The 20,846-nt window shown below is 37.9% G+C and overlaps 1 protein-coding gene across 1 annotated transcript; it reads right to left on the reverse strand.

The window, feature by feature from the left end:
• Positions 1–3,515: 3,515 nt before the first annotated feature.
• Positions 3,516–20,186, reverse strand: RUVBL1 (RuvB-like AAA ATPase 1; the record flags this gene model as incomplete). Its single annotated transcript, XM_009582497.1, has 10 exons — positions 3,516–4,110; positions 4,425–4,516; positions 7,684–7,786; positions 9,987–10,185; positions 11,395–11,458; positions 12,829–12,978; positions 13,817–13,906; positions 15,223–15,374; positions 19,327–19,459; positions 20,100–20,186. Coding segments are annotated over 10 exons (1,230 nt in total), but the record flags the coding sequence as incomplete, so codon positions are not given.
• Between the last annotated feature and the right edge of the window lie 660 nt (positions 20,187–20,846).

Genomic DNA, 20,846 nt, shown 5'->3' on the forward strand with positions numbered 1-20,846 from the left:
TTATGTGTCACCCTGATAAGATGTAACAAATATTTTCCTACACAGCAGGACCCGTTTCCCTGCGAGTAATGGATGGAGAAACTTCTCATAGTGTGCAGGCAATCGGTCGTAAAAACTTCGCTTAGAAGATTAATGCATTAAGTGCAACCTTTGTGGAAAATAGGAAGAAAAGAATTAAAATAATAGTTTGTTCTTTCACATTTAATATTAATAACCAAACTTATTTGGTGGGAACGTTCCTTGCTGCATGTGCCTTCCCACTTCAAGGGGCAGCTTTGTGTCAAATAAGTATTTCTATTTTTTTTTTTAAAGATCCTTCATCAGTAGCTATTGTATATGGTGCAGTGATTCTTTCACCAGAACTGTTTTTATCGTAATATGAAAGACTATTTTCATGGGCAAAGCTTTGACACCAATAAGTCTGCTGGACGTCACTTAATAGGCTAGATAAACATTCGCTCACCATTTAGCGTAGAAGGATTTTCCCTTTATATCACAGCTTTACGTCTTTTGTAGACACTTAATGGCCGTTAGAGAGATGGCACCCTCAGGGGAGAGCTCTCCAGAACCGGTGCATGGTCAGAGACGAGGCACGGGCATATTTGCTGCTGTACAAACATTAACGTGCAGAACGGAGAAGTGAGGCCCTTCTTGCCACGAGCTGATTTGCACCGAGCCCAGTCCTTCAGGAGCAGAACCGAGGGCTTAGGAGGAGCACATCAGTGGGTAACTACGACCCCTCCTGAGCACACCCTGCACCTAATTCTGCCGTTGCCCAGCAGCAGGGTTCTGGCTCCTTTCTGGGGATTGTTTGGTACCAGCCACCGCTCTGCTGCAGAGCAGTGGCTGCGGCTCACTTGGCAGATGTAAGGATGGTCTTACATGATGAAGTAATGATTATTTTTTTTAAACTGCTCAAGATTTGGGAAAAATGCCAATTTAGATTGATTGCTGCTGCTTTCCCCCATGTGTATTTCGAGATCTTGTTTTCCTCCTAAAGTACGCTTCTGTACTGCAGTCAGTCTCAAGTGACAGGTACCATCAGTCCTGAAGTCAGCTATGAAACTAGGGTTGGATGGAACTGCTAATTTTCAGTGTGTGGCACACAGTTCACTTCTTCCTAGGTCTTTGCTTGATATCTGAGGTCTGGTAGGCTATCCAGCTTGAGTTTTACAGAGGATCACTTGTTTTACTACTTGTGAGAACAGATATTTCTTCCCAGTTTTACAGAGCTTGAATTTTTATAAAGAACATTTTGTAAGCAAAGAAATAATTAGTTTGCCAAAGAAGAAACAAGAGTTTCTACCCTCTCCTGCCAATGGTAGGCAGTGGGAACAGTGGTCTTAAGATTTCCGTATTCCAGGAGGCACCACCCTTCACTGCCCCAGTAGGTCTTTCACTCTGTGTGAACAGAGCCAAATTTATCAGTAAAAAGCCAATGCCATCAAATGTTGATTGGGACTTTGAACAGCTCTGGCATTCAGAATTATTTAGAGCTTATTCAAACTTCTTTCTAAGTTGATCAGTTAGGTATTTCAGAAAATTCAAAGAAAAATGATACTTATATTTTTAAATACATACATTCATCATTGCCAAGAAGGACTTTCAAACTGCAACGGAAAAAAAAAAAAGGTTCAATTTTGACCATGCAGCAGCTTAATTCACTGGGTCTCCTTCCACGGTGCCATTGCACGAAAACAGAACATGCCATCCTGCCACAGTAAAAAGAGATTTTAGAAGCGCTGTGAAAATTAGTCTGATGGTGTAGTTGCAATCTTTATTCATTTGGAGTCAGTAAGAGAGAGGGTTTTTAGGTTTGAAAACAGGATTGCTCCTCGGCCAAAAATATTTACAGATAAACCAGAAATCATTCATTAAATATCTCTGTCACTACTGTTTAGTTGCAGATGTAGAGAAAGGAGTAGATAGATTATTTAAAGTACAAAAGCTAATTAGGGTTGGCTGACAGAATACTGAATTTTACTTTGAAGAATGGGACAGGTTTTTACATGACTGAGATGGTAGAATGTGATCAAAACATTATTAAATCCAAACCATCCAGCTTCCTTCCAGCTCTGCTTTTTTTCCCCCAGCAGTCTCTGCTGTCCAATCCATGTTTTTTGGAGTGGAAAAATCATTAGCAGTTTCCACAAACAGCACTTCAGCGCAAGGAAGAGACAAGCCTCTAGAGCATATGGGGGTGAGGACAGAGGTTTTTAGTAGCTGGATTCCTTCCCCAAAAAGACGATGATTGAGCTTACGCATTAGTTTTAGAAGTCAGAATTCTACGATTTAGCAAGGAAGCTTTGTTATATTTGATACATAGCAATTAAGTCATGTAAATGTATTTTATATAAACATGCATGCTATGGCTCTGTAATCATTTTAGCTTCTCTAACTACCAGGAACTCTTAAAAGAAAACCTCATAGGAAAGCAAAATGAGTATCAGAGGTGTTTTTTACCTTTTTTTTAAATAAAATAAGGCAAAAAAAAAAAAAAGCAATTGCCAGTGTCTGCCTAATGTAATACTACTGAGATCCTCCCAGTGTGAGGAACCGATTACTTTCTGAGGACTCATAGAAGGGTTAGTAGCTGTATGGTTCTTGTCAGAAAGCTTCTCATTTAGGAACATGGATTAAAATTTTTAATGAGCTAGAAGTATTAATTGAAAAGTTATCTTCTCCACTTTGCAGCTGCTAAAAAGAAAAAGGGTATTTAAAACGGGGCTTCTGTGACAAGTTACTATTTCTTCAGTTCTCACCCTACACTAAGAATTATGCTTATTTAAGTAAGCGTACACAAAGTGTTTTAAATCACTAAAGGTTCTAATAAAGAATGTGAGGTTAGTCACTTTATAAAGCTTCTACATTTTTTTCCTAGTTCTATAGTTACATAGATTTGTATTTCAGTGTTACAAGGATCTTAATCTTAAAATCATTTATCCTCAGAGTACTGTGAAGCAATCAAGTATCCATGCTTTACAAAACACAGAAGCATACTTTGCGAACAAGAGACTAAGGCTAAGTTCATACTAAGTCTGTGCAGAGCAGGATTTCAAAGCTTAATTATTGGGTTATTCTTTTCACTATCGTTCTGCTAACTTTCCTTTTTATGTATGAATATTCATACACTTTTAGTTTGCGATATTTTTTCTGATCCTGGGGACAGAACATAGTGAAAAAATAGCTAACCATGATGGAAAGGAACTTTTATTTAATCTGCCTTAAGAAAACACAAAGAAAGGGTAAGTTACTCTGGAAGACAGGCTTTAAATAGGGCCAAGATAACCACTATTATGTATTTCTGCATTCTCCAAAGAAGTCTTCAGAAAATAGAAACCAAGACCTACAAAAGAGTAAATACTTTAAAAAGGTCCTATTACTATTTCTTTCCTTTGCTGTAGATCTATTTTTGTGTTGCCAATCCATTTTACTCATTTTTGGCTTTGTTAATTCCAACTTATTTTGACTGGTTTTTTTAGGCATGTCAATACCCAGGGCAAACACATGCAAGCTTCCAATATTCTTGAAATATTTTATTACAAAGCACTTCAGACAAACTTTGATTTAAAAAAAAAGTTCTCATCTGTAAAAGGAAACTATTTTAAAACAACATTCATAAAGAAAATAGACTGTTCTTAAGCATCAACTTCAGTTAGAGCTCTTCTGTAATGAAATCCAAAGACAAAACTGTTGGGTCAAGAGCTATTCATTTCATATATATACTCATAAAAGGGAGACTAAGATGTTACACAGACATCACAGAGCATCTTATTGTTGATAATGAAATAGGAACACTTGATAGTTAGTTCTGGCCTGACAAAGCAGTCCAACATTTAAATATTTTTCAGTCCCAAAAGAGACAAACCATTAACATTTCTCATTCAATAATTAAGCCAGCCCTGGGCAAGGGCTAAAGCCACTTCAGAGCATCTAACATGATAAGCTCTTCATTTCATGTACTTCTCCTGTTGATCAGCCAAGATTTTTGCTGAGGATTTGGCATCATAGAAAAGTTCATTTATTTCTTCAATATGCTCTTTCTCAATGCTGTCTTTCCCATTAATCTTGGCAAGCAGGTTAGCTGGGGTCAGTAACTGCACAGCATACCTGTGATCAAACAGAGATGGATGAATAATTACAATTCAGTGCATCCCAGTGAACTGAATATATGTAGGGGTGGGAGATCTGTCAGGAAACACACAGCTCTACCAGCAGCATAAAAAGTCTGCAAGACCCTCCAGCATGTACATTCCTTAAAGGAGGAAAGAAGAGGATTACCACTCTTTTTTAATGTTAGCACTGTTCTTAATAGACCACATTATTGTATGGAAGAGGGTTGTCTCACTTCCAAGAGTGAGTTATCCTACAGTCTTTTTAGACCCAGTCATACTTAAGAGAAAAGCCAACTGCGTTCAACTTACCTTAAGGTTGTCTTGGTACCAATTTCCCCTAAATGGTTTAGAGCTTCTTCACTAATATTAATTCCTTCTGTCTGAGCACGAAGTTTTATGATCTGTTGGGATGAATGAGTAATTGAGGTACCAGCCCGAACAATTTGCATGCTATACTACTTAGCTTAGTATCCGGAAACTCTGTCAAGTTAGAGATGAGACATGCTATAAAACGAGATGGTGTGGACAGTTATCCTAGTGTAACTTACCACTAAATTAGAATTTGTAGAATTCTAAGTCTTTAAAAGGGAAATATAATGTTGAAAAACTGATTATCACAAAAGGTAGGTAAAGTAACATGTCTGGACTACTAACCCTTAATAATTCTGCATGGTTAGCAAAGTATATCAACTAATAAGGAGCAGAATATGAGAACTTATACAAGAAAACAGAAAAACTATGCAGGAAGTAAGGGACAGCTGCAGTCTTGTGGACAGCTACAGCAGTTAGTTACTAAGTTTTGCAGTGTATCATTGCCGCTATACAGCAGAGCCCTCCAAAAAGCCCTGCTGAAAGCTACGCCCTTTCCTTAGCAGCTCATAGCACACTTTTTATTCAATTGACAAGAAGATAGTAAATAAATCAAAAAGTTACTTTCTATGATTCACCTATTCCTGCAAGAAGAAAAAAATCACTAGGAAGAATCTAATCTTTCAAGAACAGTCTCAGGCTTGTACCAGTTTGAAGATCTTTACAGAGTTGGAGAGCAAGATATCACCAATAAGCCCGAGCATATAAAGCTGTAACAAAAGTGGCACAAGTCTCTCGGTAGTCTGTATTACCAGCTGAGTGATAAGGGGCAGACTGGATAATGATGTTGTGTTGTAGTGCTGCGATAACTCTGGAACTGCAAGCCTCATATAATACAGGTATTTTTCACTTTGGCAGCTTTGTAAACAAGATATCAAGAAGCACTTGTTTAAATTAAAGCCATAAAAATGCGCTAGGGGAGTCAGGATAGGGAACAGAGTAAAAGAGAGGGGCTTGAAAGAGCAGGAAGTTGTGCTAAGATATTAATACTGAATATTGGCAATGCTGCTGCAAATTGCAATTTCAAATTGAAGATTTTTTTTCAGTCTTTTAGATCACTCAAACATCATTTTCTACTTATTCAAGTACTGCTACTTTACTCTTCCCTTTCTAGAAACAAGGTATCTTGAATGCCACATCTTTAACAACTTTTTTAAAATAACTTTTTATCTAGCAACTTTGCAGAACCTTACTGAAGGATTGGGGTCCAAGCCTTTAGCCCAGCAAATACATATATAAATAAGTTGCTATGAAATAGGAAAAGAAATGTTTATCAGGTAAAATATACGATGAACAAAAAGCACAGTTATCTCTACTGTCTAACAGCAGGCACATATGCAAAAAAGTTTGGTTACAACACTACCTGACTAGAATATGCATAAAAGTTAATTTTCTCCCTATTCTGGTTGCACTAAGGCAACTGTGGGTCTTGCTCTCAGAGCAGAGCTACACAATGGGATTTCTACTTTATCAACACAAACGAGAAATATTTTGAACTGGTTATGAACAAACTTTCAGTAGATAAATGGACAATTCTTGTGCTGATAAACAAATCAATTGTGAAAGACCAAGGCAAAGAGTTTCACACAGAAATATCAGCAGTGAAAACTTCTTCCCAGCATGAAAGAAAAATGGGAGAAAAAACAGAGAAATAAATGTATGGACGTCTTATTTTTAAACCCCCTCAATTGTTTTTAGTTAGAAACCAAAGTTAAGTGTAATAACTCCTCCTCTTCTCCCAAGAGAAGTCATTCAAAAGCCTTAATTTAAGGGAAGATGAGATTATCTGACTATGGGAACATGATTTATGGGACATAATGTCTAGACTCTATTTTTAGCTTTAGGAAACGCTACTGTAAACAATTCCTTTCCCTCACCCTTGGGGAGAGTGGAAATCACAGCACTTACCCAGCTCTTCTGAAAATCAACAGTTCAGAAATGAGCTTTTTAACAGTGTATTATCTGCATGATAACGCATCACACTAGGCAGGTATTATATATAACAACCTTAACAAAAAGTAACTCAGAGTACACACTCCTACTACCCTAACTAGACAAAATTCACATACAGTATGGGGAAGTCCAGGCAACAGTCTTTAACATCTCCAGACTGAGTGAAAGTCACACTTTAAAATTTTTGTATACAGACAAAACATAATCGTATTATTCAACCACTGGGCTGCTTCTACTGTAATCTATACCATAATGCTTTAAAGTGTCCTTTTAGGTACAAAAAAATCATCCTGAGAATGGCTCACAACAGCCGTGCATGAAAAGCTCCGCAAACCAAGTGAAATGAAGCTTTGCCTCTACGTTTATATTCGATAAATGCCTCGGCTTCACCTTGGCACTTATCCAGCAGCAGGAGACTATTATCTCGTGACAACGCTCTCCTCCATTGACACTATCTCTTAAATAATACAAAGAATTGACATGATAAACCGTAATGTCTTCTGCATTGTGTCACTTCACAGCATTGAGACGCTAATGAGAGGGATCTTTGACACGATGCATCATAATGGCACCTAAGCATTATAATCGATACACAATACATTGTGATGGCCCCACAGGAAAAGTTTCAGGCATACAGAAGCATATCTCTGCAACACTTACTGTGCTTACATTTCCAAACTTGACTAGGAGCATGAAAATCCTCCCAGTTGCAGGAGACAGTCCTAGTAGGTTAAAGCTATAGTACAGGCACAGAGGCAAAAATGCAGTGCATGAAGTTGCATTCCTCAATCCCTCTCATCTCTTACGTGGAGGAACAGCCTGAGATCCGGGACCTAAAGTCCCAAAATGTGACACTTCATCTCATACCAACTGAAAAAGCATTACCGGCTGGAACCTGCAAACTCTATGGAAAGTACATCTGTGCAAGAGAGAAGGTCAGCTAACAATTCCTGCTATTTCATGCAAGTGAGATGTCACTTTCAGCTCTAGATATTCTTACCAATACAACTCATCAGTGGGTAGAAATCAGACAGAGAAATTGCATGCACAGTTTTAACCAGCTTACTGTAAATGATTACTAAAGCAGCATGCATTTACAAAGTGGTAAGCTTTCTGGCACAAACCCTGGTGACCACAAAGTGTCAAACAGATCTATAGTAACAGAATATACAGAGACGTAGCAGTCATCCTGATAGGCTAAAACTCCAGGGACTTTTTAGAATTTCTCTTAAAATGCTGTGCATACCTGCTTCATTTCTTGGGGTGTATACAGCATGGTTCGGATAATCATCACTCTATCCAGCAGGTCCAGTGGTATTCCATGAGGAGACACTACATCCTCTGTGCCTCTAAAGGAGAAACCAAACAGAAAGATCAGATACTATTCTGAGTTCAGTACATTGATTTTACTAAAAACAGTGGTGAGTGACTACACATCTACTAGTTTACAATTCTTGTGTCTCCCCCTAGGGACACACTTCCCAGATAGACAGGAAACATTCTAGTCTGAAGTTCATACTGGACAGCCTGAGGGAAACAAATACTATTTCTGGAGCTCTAAAACATGCCACTAAAAAATACTTGGAGGTGGTGCTTTCCTTCATGTTACCCTGCATTGTATCTTATGGTCTTATCTAATATTCCAAAGTATCTTCCAGCAAGGAACAAATCATTCTAAGTTGTTTAGCAGTATCAGTGGAAATTATACACACCATCATCCATGTGGAGAACATCCCCTCTCGCTGAATAAGCCATTACTCTGTTCAATCCTTCCCCCAGTCTTTCCTGTGAATATCGCGGTGGTTTACATTCCATGCTTGCAATCCAGCAAATTGAGAAGTGGAGGTCTGTGCATGAAGGATAGAGCAGGATCTAGACCCCCAACCATTTTATTTGTTTGACGTACAACACCTAACAGCAAAGGCTACAGACACATCTACTCTTGGTTTTCCAAGACCACCACAATTTTTTGTGAAGTCAAGAGTGAAAGATATCCAGATTTCATGAGATCTATAGAGACTGCAGGTAAAAACAGTAAAGTGCTGGTAGAGAACCACATTTCTAAGTTCAGTGCCAGTATTCAGGCACTACAGCTTTGGCCACGATCCTCCTCAGGAAATGAATCAAAATGCCCTGCAATCATCTGCTGTACTCTTGAGTAGATGGTGTTCTCTCCTCCGAACTGATTCCTTCTCCTTTGAGATTACAGAATCAACTATACTATACAACTGATTTTTTCCCGACCCTTTTAAGAGCCATCAGCAGGCAAATCAGAGCATTGCTAACTACTTGAGATAGTAGTATACAGTTAAGAGCTTGCTTTTAAGGACTTAATTTAGCAATATTAGATACAACTATTCTTCCTTTCTTAAATCACAGTTTTTTCATAACAAGATCTGCAGCGAATTCATGCTGACAGATCTCTATTTGCTCTACTTCTACAAGACAGCCTTTTTATGCCTTTGCAAAGAGAGCACTGTAATGTCCACCTTAAACATTTCTGAAGGGCTTATCACCTTAACTTCTAAGAAATGCAAGTGGAGAAAGATTAATACCAGATGAGCCACTAAGAGGGAAAAGAAGAGCTGGTTACACAGCTGAATTAAATCAATTTACAGAGTAGCAATCATTGCTAATGACAGCTTGTTTAGACATAATTAGACCTAGACCACAAATTAGCAGTAGAACTTAAGGAAGAATCTGAAAGAGGAGAGCACTTTTACTGAACATGCAAAGAATGCATTGTGTGGGTGCAAAATATTGAAGTGGAGGCACGAACTGGAGTGGAGATGAAAAATAAGTTAGTTGGAAAGACCGAATGAATCACAAAAAGCCAGACCAACATAGCAGAAAATAACAAAGGGTAAGGAGAGGCTGAACTATGACATGCTTTGACAGTAAGAACAGGAAGCTTAAGTCTGATGCAATGAGGATAGCAAACAGCAAAATGATCCAGAAGCAGCAGGAAACTATGATATTAGAGGTTTGTAGCCCTGGTGCTTTTGATGTCCCTAACATGCAAGCAACAGATGTGTTGAGGTATCTAATGAGAAAGGTAATTGTTACCTTTGTTACCCATGGTTGGGGTCTAGATCCTGCTCTATCCTTCATGCACAGACCTCCACTTCTCAATTTGCTGGATTGCAAGCATGGAATGATAACCACTGCAGTATTCACTGGAAGGACTGGGGGAAGGATTGAACAGAGTAATGGCTTATTCAGCAAGAGGGGATGTTCTCCAAATGGATGATAGTTTTGTTACCCAGGAAATAAGACAATTCAGAAGCTGTTAGAGAAAGAGGGATGTGTCAGTGGAAATAAAAGGAGGAATTCCATTCTGCTTTAACTCAGTCAGGCTGGCGTTAAATGCCTGTCCCATCATGAAGCTCACAAGCAGTTCTTGAGCACTAATGCACTTGTAACCCAGAGATTATCACAGATGTCAGTATCAGAGACAAAAGCCTTCAAAGATTATAACTCTGCTGATACAGCTAATTCCAAGGTTTATGGACCAATGCAAACTGGAAAATTCAACTTTAGACATCATACCTGATAACGCAGTTTCCTCGATTGGAAGCAAAGATGACAATGGGGGAAATAGAAGATTCCAGTGCTCGGTGCAGGTATGTGAAACATTCAATATCCAGCATGTGAACTTCATCTACAAAGAGTACACCTGGGACTAGCTCTGCGATGCCTTGATCGATGTATTTATTTACCACCTTATTTATCTCTCCTCGAAGTTTGTCTGAGAACAAAAAGAAACTGTTAGTTGTTCTGCTAGTGAACTCTAAGTCTGTATGAAAGACTTAAAGCAAGTAAAATTCTCCTTCCCATGGTTTGCTATCTTACCGCCACAGGTAAAAAAATCTCTGTGACACTAAAATTCTGTGGCATTCCTATTGTATTGGGGAGTCATCTGTGCAACAAAATATTTCTAAACTGAGCTTCTGGCACTTAACTGGGATAGTCTGTCCCCTCATGTGGCTTGTGAAAAACTATGATTTTTGTGGGTTTGGGGAGTTTGGCGGGGGAGAAGTCAGTCAAATTTCAGTTTAAAATGTGAAACTTAAGAAAGTTTCCAAGTGTGGTTGAAAAGAACATCACTGAAAGAATAAAATATTGCTACTGTATTTCAACAAAGAAGTTGTGTTTAACAAAAAAAAAAAAAATAGGGCTATATAAATTTCTGTGAACATATGGATCTCAAAGCTATGCAAGATGTTACATCGGTAAATCTGACATTAAAATAAGAAAAGTGACCTCTGGAACAGACGAAATACTTCAAAAGACCGCCATTCAAGTTAGGTATTGAAACAGACTTTGATCTAAATTTAGATAGTCACTTACTGAAACACCATTTCTTTCAAAGCAAAAAGGAGAATAGATCTTTCTGTAGATGTTTTTTTTCTCCAATGATCTGTAGGTAGGAGGAGCAGCAGTGCACTTAGAGCATCAAGTCAATAGACAGCTGCTATAGAGGTGTCTTAAGCAAACCAAGGTTAGAGCCTTTAGAAGCCATTTTTCTACTCCACAGAAATTCAGTATGGTTGCCTCACATAAGCATGCATCTAACAACGTTTTTTTAGATTTTTTTGTTGTTGTTGTTGTTCAGTTTGGCTCTTTGTCAAAGTGTGAACCTTACACTCTCTGGCAGGAGTGTTTTGAGAAAGGGGAATGGCACTAGCATTCTAACCTCTTTCTCCCCAGGAAGATACGTGCAGAATACAGCGTATCTTTTATCACTCTATGTGTGAACCAGTAACATATTGTACTATTTCCAGCCATTGCAATTCTAGCAGCTGTATCACTGCTTTTTGAAATCTGAGTATTTATAAATAAATATTACACGGGCATTCATTTAGAGATGGTGCATTAATAACCCTATTTTTAATTCTTTTCTAACTGGTAAACATACAGGTTATATTGGTCTAAAAATACCATATGGCATTCATACCAGTAATTTCAGTTTTCTTAGGCTTCATCAATTGTCCCATCATAGAAAGGATGTCTTGCCCACCCTAGGAAAAGAAAGTTACAGATCAGCTATGAGGTCTCATAGCAAACACATACCATGAGAATTTTATAAATCAGGAATTGGTTGAAGAAGTTGTTTCTTGAAGTTAACTTGATACTTTATGTCAGCAATGGTTGATAATCGGTCAAAGGTTAGGTCACTTCACTGCAGCAGTATTCTAAACATAATCATTTAGCTACCTCCTCATCCTTTCTTTAGCCTCGTTCATTTGGAGAACGTAAACCAAAATGAGATACCCTCTTTTAAAAAAATTGTCACAGAGAAGCTCAAAAGGACTAAAATTGTCAGGGAACACAGAGACTTGGATTGCCTGTGTGCATAGTAGGTGTTCAACCTGTAAACACAGGAACAATTATGCTGAGTTTTAAGAGTTTTGAACACCTTAATTTTTATCATGTAAAAGATTTTGTTGGAAAAAGGATGTTTATTTTGAAATGGAGAAGGTTAAGGGCTTGTAGTATCATACTGTAGGGATGCCAGCCTTTAAACAAGATACTGTATTGTTAGTGGCTTTTGTTTATGTCATAGATGGAATTCCCTCAATACTGGGTTTATGTCAAGACACAGCAAAGAGTAATTCTCCTATTTTCATTTTTTTGCTGCAATATGTTCAGAGCTCTACTGAAAGTCACAAGGAAATTTAACAAGAGGTTATGAAACATTTCTGAAGGAAGCAGGGACACCACCATAATCCGCAGCAGTCAAAAATACATAGTGACCTTTTATCATAGCACTTGCAGTTTCCATTTCATGGCCACAAAACCATAAACAGAGCAGAATAAATTAATCTGTATTCAGAACTTTTGATAAATAAAATGATGCAGATCTGGCTGCTGCTACCTCACATCTGGAGGCAACTTTCCTTCTGGAGAAAAAGTAATAATCTCTTTTCCTGGTCAAGAGGAGCAGCCCACACTGCTCTTTTTCTGCAGGGGATGGGGCACAGTGGTGGAGAGAAGGGGAGAGCTAGGTCTAGATTATGCATTAACTGTGAAGGTAGCGGATCCCAAATCCATGTAGAAGCTCCACTATGGCTGTAAAGCTGTTCTCTGTAATGTTAGGAAATGTACTCTCATAAACATTCCATGACCAGGTGCATGAACCCTAACCTAGCAACTGCCTCTTTAACTTGTATGGCAGGGCCACTGAAGTAGCCAACTGCAGCATGACCTCCCTCCAGAGTGGAGAGGTTGACTGGCCTTCACGGTATAACACCTACTGCTTCTCCTACAGTGGAATCTTTATGGGTGATTTATGACAGCTCAACTTTCTACATCTCCTTGATTATTCTAGTAACCATCACATCTATCCAAATAATTTTTCTGTAAAGACTTCATCTGTGGAGTCAGATACCTGAGGTCGAGCATTGGCCACATCCAAGTCATGCAGGGTGACATCCTGAATAATTTCCTTTTTCTTGTGCACATCACCCTTTGGCAAGGGAACATACTCTTCAGCTTCAAGGTCAAATTCTGTAGCATAGATATCACACCTGCCTTGCCTCTGAGAAAAAGCAAAGAGGAGAAACCCAGGTATAGAATTAGTTTCAGTGCCAAAACCTTGAGTGACACAAACTTGATAAAGGGCTTGGTTCACAATTCCAGTCCTGACAAGCTTCAGCTGACAATCCAGACATCCCACTCCCTGCTTAGCAACAGGCATACCCTATCTACTGATCAAAGCTCAAAAACTCTGTTGAAAAACACCTGGTATTTTCAGTGGTAAGAATATTCCACTCATCTCTCCCCTTCTTCTAACCGTATGCAATTCTTGCTAAAGGACAAATCCAGCAGATTAACTAGAGATTGGGAGAACTGTTCAAGACTCCTTTGTAGGTGGGTGATTTATTATATGATACAAAATATTATGCTCATCCATTAAACAGCAAGTATCGCTGTACACTACTTTTTAAATCAGATATGAAAAGAATGCTAACTAATGCAGTATTCCCTTCTACATGTATATATCTTGTGGAGAAAATACCAGAGCGATAAAAGAAAGATTAAATACACTGCACATGTCAGCCTGAAAATGACTAAAGTTGCTTGGTTTTTCCCCCCTTCCCTTAAAGATGTCTTGATCTTACAGAAAAGAAAACTCATCCAGACAGCATCAGTGATAGCTTCCTTGCCAGATGACCTTAATTGTAAACCAGATGACCATGTTCTTTCAGTGCAAAAGAGAATTTTCTCTCCAGATAAGGAAAACACTGGGCTCTCTTTAAAACTTCCATGTAACCATTTCATGCCAGTTAAGGTTAATAAATCGGAGAACCTTTTGACAAAGGCAGAGAAAGGTCTGCAAGAACACATACACCTGCACAGAAGTGCAGAACTTTTACCTTGACGGCTCCACTGTTTGCTTCAATATAAATAACGTCACCAGTTTCCACTCGCTCCTTCTGCAAGCTTTCAAATATGCTTGGGTCCAGCTGGAGACAAGCGAACATCACAGTTGGTCAAAACAGTTCCATATTGTTATGGTAATCGAGGAAGAGAAATTTAGTCTAAAGCTCACTCCCACCAGACAAAATTAAACTGCAACTCCCCCCAACAATACCTCTAGGATTTTATAAAGCTGTAACACTTGGAGTACTGATAGAGAATAAATCTGAAACAAAATGCACAGAACTTACTTTCTTACAAAAAAAAAAAAAAAAAAACAACTATCTGAAGGAAGCGATGGTAAGTGCCAGAAACATAATGATAATGATACCAGTTACTATCACATAGTATGCCTTTGTGTAATGTGACAATATATTCATACGTAGGACGCAGCGCTTCTCTTGCTTTCTAACAAAACTCTTCTAAAAAATCTAGCTATAGCACTGGATTATGCTACTTGATTTCTTGAATCTGTATTGTCTGTAGAGCTGCGTGAGGGAGAGTGAATGTGGAATACGTTAGATGCTTTTGTTTCTCTCAGTACATGTTTATTCACTTTTGTTCTGCATTTTCTTGTTTTCAGAGTGAACAAATGCAAGATGATACTTAACAGTAGAGACAGCTTTCAGTCCTCTCGTACTCTAACTGACAGGGAAATTGAACAACAGGGACAGAGACTTGTACAAGAAAGCAAAGGGAAAGTGGGTCTGAGCTGGCAACATACCAGCTCAATTTCCAGTTCAAATCAAATATTCACTAGAGCATACCTCCCCATGTAGAAAGAAGGGATGTGACAGAAAGAACAATTTATACCAAAGCAGGCAAGATTTCACAAAACCACCCTCAAAAGTTCAGTTGAGAATCAGGAAAACAAAAACAAGTAAGACCTTTCTCGTATGTTTGTTATGAACATGAATTTATAGCCAGGGTCAGTGTGAGCGTATCACAGACTGAGACAGATCATAGTTCAGATTCCCAACTCAGCCCATTTTTCTGTGGTACTAGTAATGCTGCAAAACTACATCAGGATCTCTTCCTGCTTAAAGTCTCCTTTAACTGACTGAAGACAAACAAGTGTGTGCTGCCAAACAGAAAAATAACAGGGGCTGCTAACTGAGCGATGGGTTTATCCCCAATTTCAGTTAGCAGGAGACAAGACTAACATCTAAATATTCTACACAAAGCAGATAAACATACATGCTCAGGAGTAGGATAAAGTTGTCTAGCAAAAGAAAACAGCCTCCTGGCATCCCCACTCTACAGAGATGGGGATCAAGAGCTTGAAATGGAAATAAGAAGTGCTAAAAATAGAAGATGCAGACCTAAATACTTAAGGAAATTTTTGAGACTCTACCACACATACCTTCAACTGTTTGGTTCCTTTTGCAGTTTTGAGTCCTATAATTACATGGCTGATGGTTTTGCCATACCCCCCCATAGGATTTTCAGTCTCACATGGAGTTAGTTCTGTGACTTCTCCTTCATAAACCTCCTTGGTCTCTTTAATCCTCAACCCTGCAAGAAATTGTTTAGAATAGTTTCAGTACACAAATCAATGGCCATATACACTCAGGACTCTGCTGAATTGCTGCCCACAGAATGTAACGTATTATTAGGCTGCATTATATTTAATGGTAATCTTTTACTTTCAAAAGTAGAAAGATCAATTATTGTTCTCTTCTTCAATATTGAGAATATTCATCCTGTGTCAGAGTGAAAGTTCAGCCCAAGTTCTGACCTGCAAAGCAGTTTATTAAACTCTAAGAAATTATTTTCTTTCTGTCCGTTACTATTAGTTCTTCAAGCAAATGTCAGTATCCCCTCTCTTTTCTCTCCCTCAAGGAGGGGATTTGCTTGTTTTGTTCCCCTATGCTAAACTCAGAGAAACAGTTCATCTTCTGAAGCTAAAGATCAGTGACACTGATATAACTGTGAGTTTTACACAATTTTTGTACCATCAGAAAAGCCCTGCAAAGTAAGGAAAAAGGCAGGAGAAAAAAAGTAACTTCACAAAAAACTTTAAATTTTAGCAACTGAGTTAAAAATAACATAAATTGATTAACAGGTATTGTGTTAGAACCTCATAAAATTACGAAAAGGTTAATGTATCATTTAAAATACATTTCAAGTCATTAGCAAAAGGTGAGCTAGATAAAATTTAGCAGAATCTGCTATAATGCAAATTTAAAACTATTTCAAAATAGCCGAAATAGTTGGTTTTCAGACAGCTGTGCAATCATCATAGTATCTGGGTATCTTCTATTCTAGTCACAACTATTGTAATTAACTAAGTTATTTTAAATTAATGAATAATATAGAGCTGAAGAGTTTTATGGTTAGACTGTTCCAAAGAAAAACCACTATCATCACCACCACCATTACAATTACGCAGACGTTCTAGCTACATAAAAGTTCAAAGAACCCACATCTGAAGAGACTCTATAAAGTATTTTATGAGACACACATGCCATACCAAAAATAATGAATGGGCTGTAACAAGATATAAGGAAGTCATCCTGCCCCGTCTGAGGCTATTAGGACTTTATAAAACTTTCCTTGTTCCATAACTTTTCATTTTGCTTTGAAATAGATCAGACACTTCACCAGCAATCTTGAGTTGCTGATAGGGAAATATAAAGAACTGACAAATATGAGTCTGTCTCCCTCTACTGGACCCAAATTAAGACTAGGATTTGAAATGTGAGAAATAGGTTAATTATGGATAACATGATAATTTCTTCGTAAGAAATGTTTGGTTTCTCTTATTTAGCACTACATAAAAAGTTCTATGTAAAGTTAATTTCAGTAATTTTTTAAAATGTTTTTCAGGTATGCCAAAACATCACATGAAAAATTAATGAACCTTTGAGTTATAAAACTGACCTAGACAAGGCTGCATCATGTGAAGCAATATGGGAACTGCTGATGCTGAGAAGTGCACGTTCACAGGTTTGTTTTTCTTTTTTGTTTTGTTTTTAAGCTTTCAGCATGAGCTCTATTCTGCTCTGAAAACCTGGAAGCCCATTTGTGTTTGGGGTATATTTTGTATGCTGCTAAAGCACACCTTCCAGTTTCATTTCATCTGAAAAGAATCCAATTCACATGCTCAGAGTCTGCTCCACAATGCAAACCAAAGCCAAGTCAGCGAGGGCAACATAGAGATTTGCTTCAAAAGCATGCCTCTAATCTAAACTAATGTGCTTATATAGATGTGTCTATAGAAAATATTTACAGGTGAACATGATCTGAACAAAGGTAATCAATGCTTTGAACTTGCTGCTGATTATCCTTTGTTTTCAAACGAATCTGCATGTGTCAACTACGAACTTCATTCTCAAAAGAGCTCTTTAACTTAAACAGAGACATTTCCTACTTACAAATCAGAGGCACGAGTCTGAGAAGGCAATTGTGAGCTATTTCATGTTTTGGTTCAATAGCACTATATGGAGTAAAATAGTGCTTGTTTGATTTACTGGCAGTTACAACTTGGAGTCACAGGTAACAGATATGCTATTTAAGTGGCTATTCCAATAGTTATTTTTACTGCAACTGAGCTCTAATATTAGCTACTGTCATCATCCTTGCCAGCTGCTAATAAGCTCTATATAGAATTAATCTCTCAGATGAAGTTTTTTTAACACGTACAAGAATTTCACCTTCCACTCTGTCCTTCTATGTTTCTTAGGTATTACAAACTCTCTACTATACCCCAAGCAGTAATTGGCCATGAGACTACGTCAAGTCTGTTATTAAAAGACTCCCAACAATAAAAATTCTGTAAACTTGGAGTCATCCCAGTTTCTTATACTGTGATGGGTCCAAACCAGTCAGACTCTGTTGTTTCCAAGGAAAAAAACAAAGAAGAAAAAAAAAAGTAAAAAGTTGGTATTAACATCCCTGATCATTTTTATAAATTGAGGTGGCTAACCCTCTGAAAGTAAAATGCACAATATGAGCAATAGATGGTGTGTACAGAACCTGCTAATAAGGAATCATATAATGCCCCCCCCGCCCTCCCCCCCCAAAAAAAAAAAAAGCTAAATGAATACTTTAGGTACTGGTTGACATGTGAGCTGCAGCTTCTCTTGCATCCAGTCACAGCTGACATTGCACTGTGCATACAAAACAATTTTTTTAAAAACGCACCCTTGTAAATTATTTATTTACCAGGCAGGGAAGCAAAAACATAACTGAGATTTAAACATGACTGAAAAATGTTCCATTATGAGAAATGGTAGTTACTAGTCCTTTAAAATATTTCAGAGATTTTTTTTTTTTCCCACTGATAAAAATATTCAATAAAGGTTGTGTTATGAAAATGTGACATGGAATTCAACAGAAAGGAATAAAAGAAGTTCCATCTTTCATTAACACCAATATTTGTTTAGAAGTGTCTCTCTACTGACATTCAGGGAATGCAGGGAACTAACAATGTAGCTGGCTGTTAAACCTTAGAGAATTAAAATACTACTGTCTCTAGAAATGACAACGTGGATGGCATAAGTTTCATCTGTTGGTTCAGGTTTCCAAATCTTTGACAGGGAACTTCATCACATCAAGGAAATATTGCAGACTACTCAGTCTCTGGCTTCCCTCCCCCAGGCCCTGCCAGATTCACGGTAACTAGAAGACCAGAGACTACTGAAACTTGCTTTCTTATAAAAGTCAATGGAGTACTTTTGTTTCATTGCAGAACTGAGAGACTTCTTCACCTCACTGCCACCAAATACTTAGATGAAGTCCAAGGGGAGACATGGTACGGAAACCAGGAAAATTAACTGTTCATATGTTCAGTATTAAAATCAGTTAGGCTATCTTTAGCCAATCTTCATACAAACAATGGCCACTTCTAACTGCATTTATCAGCTGTCAGCAGCGATCATATAAGAGATTTTAGATACTCACTGAGGTTGTGTTGCAAATTTAACCAATTTACATCAAGCTTGTAAAAGCACTCTAGAATTGAGGAAGACATTAAGTTAAAGTATTTATTTTGTTGGCATGGAACTTTCTTTGTGCTTCCTGGAATACTAAGTCAGGCTAACACTGCCATTTGGGAGTCCCTGATTAAGACTGTTTGCTTAGTAGAGTGAAATCACTAAAATAAAAAAAGGAGAGAGCATTTTGTGTCTACAAGTACTTCTGCTAACGTAAAAAACTAAAAATAATTTTTCTTTCAGTTTTATTCAGAGTCACAGGCAAAACCAGGAGATGAACCTGGAGGATGAGAGGAGAATCTGGGGAAGTAGAATAAACCATAATACAACAATTAAATTATGGTTTATAAACAGAAAACCTGACTCTACTAAGCGTGGAAGAGACTCACTAAATTAAGATCAGCACTGAAAAAAAGAACATACAATAATCTGAAAACCACCATGACCACTAAATTCCTTTTTAGATGACTGGGAAAAAGCAAAATAAGTATCATGCAAATACTTAATTCTTCTGTTTTTCTGAAACTTACCAATTGCACGTCGGAAGTTTTCCATTAGAACTTCTGTTTTCTTGATCTCAGTGGAATAGACCTCACTTCCAACCATAGGACAAAAGGGAACTTTACTTCCCAGTTCCTGAGCAATAGCTAAAGCCAAAGCAGTCTTAAAACAAAACAAAACAAAAACAGAACCCACACATTAATTTTTATGAGAATTAACAAAGGATTCTTTCTGCACGAAGTTAACTTTCCTCATCGTGTCACCTTCCATACATCAACTACCAATTTAATATTAAGACTATTCTGTCTGGCATATATTTCTCACATATAACAACCCTTGTCCCCCCAAAACAAGTTAAACACATAAAAAGTGACTTTTATTGAAGACTTATAAAACACCTTAAAGAAACAATACTGGGCATTTGAATTTGACATCTGATACAAATGCAAAAAGCCTTAAATAGCATGGGAAAAAAAATAAACAAAGCAAAGACTATTTAGGCTTTTAATATAAAATTAACTTCTAAGACTCTTCTTCAGAGACCATATTACCTATATGTTTGGTAAGCTACGAGAGGTGGTTTCACACTAATGATGCCTGAACACACCACTGGGTACTGCCAAGGTTGATGACATGGCAAAAATCAAAATATGAAGCAGGAAACCATGTCAATACATTGATGAAAAAAATTCCAGTAGATAAAAACACTATGTAACCACTACCCTAAAATGGTTTTGACAAGAAATGAAAATAAAATAGATTTGGGAATACTTTATTTCATATCAAAAAAGAAAAATAATACCTTGCCAGTTCCAGGAGGTCCTGCCAACAGCACAGCTCTGCCAGCCATTTTCTTGCTTTTGATTAGTTCCACTATAACCCCACAAGCCTGTAAGTTAAATAATGTTAACAAAAGTATTGCTATAATCTCTTTTGTTCCAATATTACTACAAGTGTTTAGAAATATTAAGTTTTATGAGCCCACTAAAAATAAAAAGGATTTAAATTTCATGCACACAAAAAGGGATCAGAAAACTTCCTACAATCATTTCATCTGACACAGACATTAAAAAAAAAAAAAAAAAAAAATCACAAACAACAAAACTCAGCCTAAGGGCACAGACTCCCTTCCCGCTCCTGGACTTGCAAGCGTATATAAACGTTTAAAAATAAAGCAGGAGATGAATCTTTGACTTTCAGAACGACAGATCAGCTAAAGCACCCGCCCGGGGCCAGACACCGGACTGAAACGGAAGCTCCAATGCCCACTTGCACCAAATCTCTTGACTTTTGGTAGGTTTCGTTGCCTTTGATACCCCAATTTCTACGCCTAAAACCCGGAAAACAGTCACCTGCCCTTGCCGCCAGCTAACACCAAAAAGTAGCGCCGTAAGGAAAAGCCTTGATTACCCCCATCGCTTCTCACACAGCAGCAGAATACACGGAGGAGCCCAGGCAAAGACTTTCACTCACTAACGGGACTTACAAAGACACCCAGCCCCCCGGCCCGGGGCCCCTGAGGCTTCTACCTCAACCGGGGTGGAGGCTG

This window comes from Fulmarus glacialis, unplaced genomic scaffold, assembly GCF_000690835.1.
Source record: "Fulmarus glacialis isolate BGI_N327 unplaced genomic scaffold, ASM69083v1 scaffold25937, whole genome shotgun sequence".
In the NCBI taxonomy this organism is placed as follows: Eukaryota; Metazoa; Chordata; class Aves; order Procellariiformes; family Procellariidae; genus Fulmarus; species Fulmarus glacialis.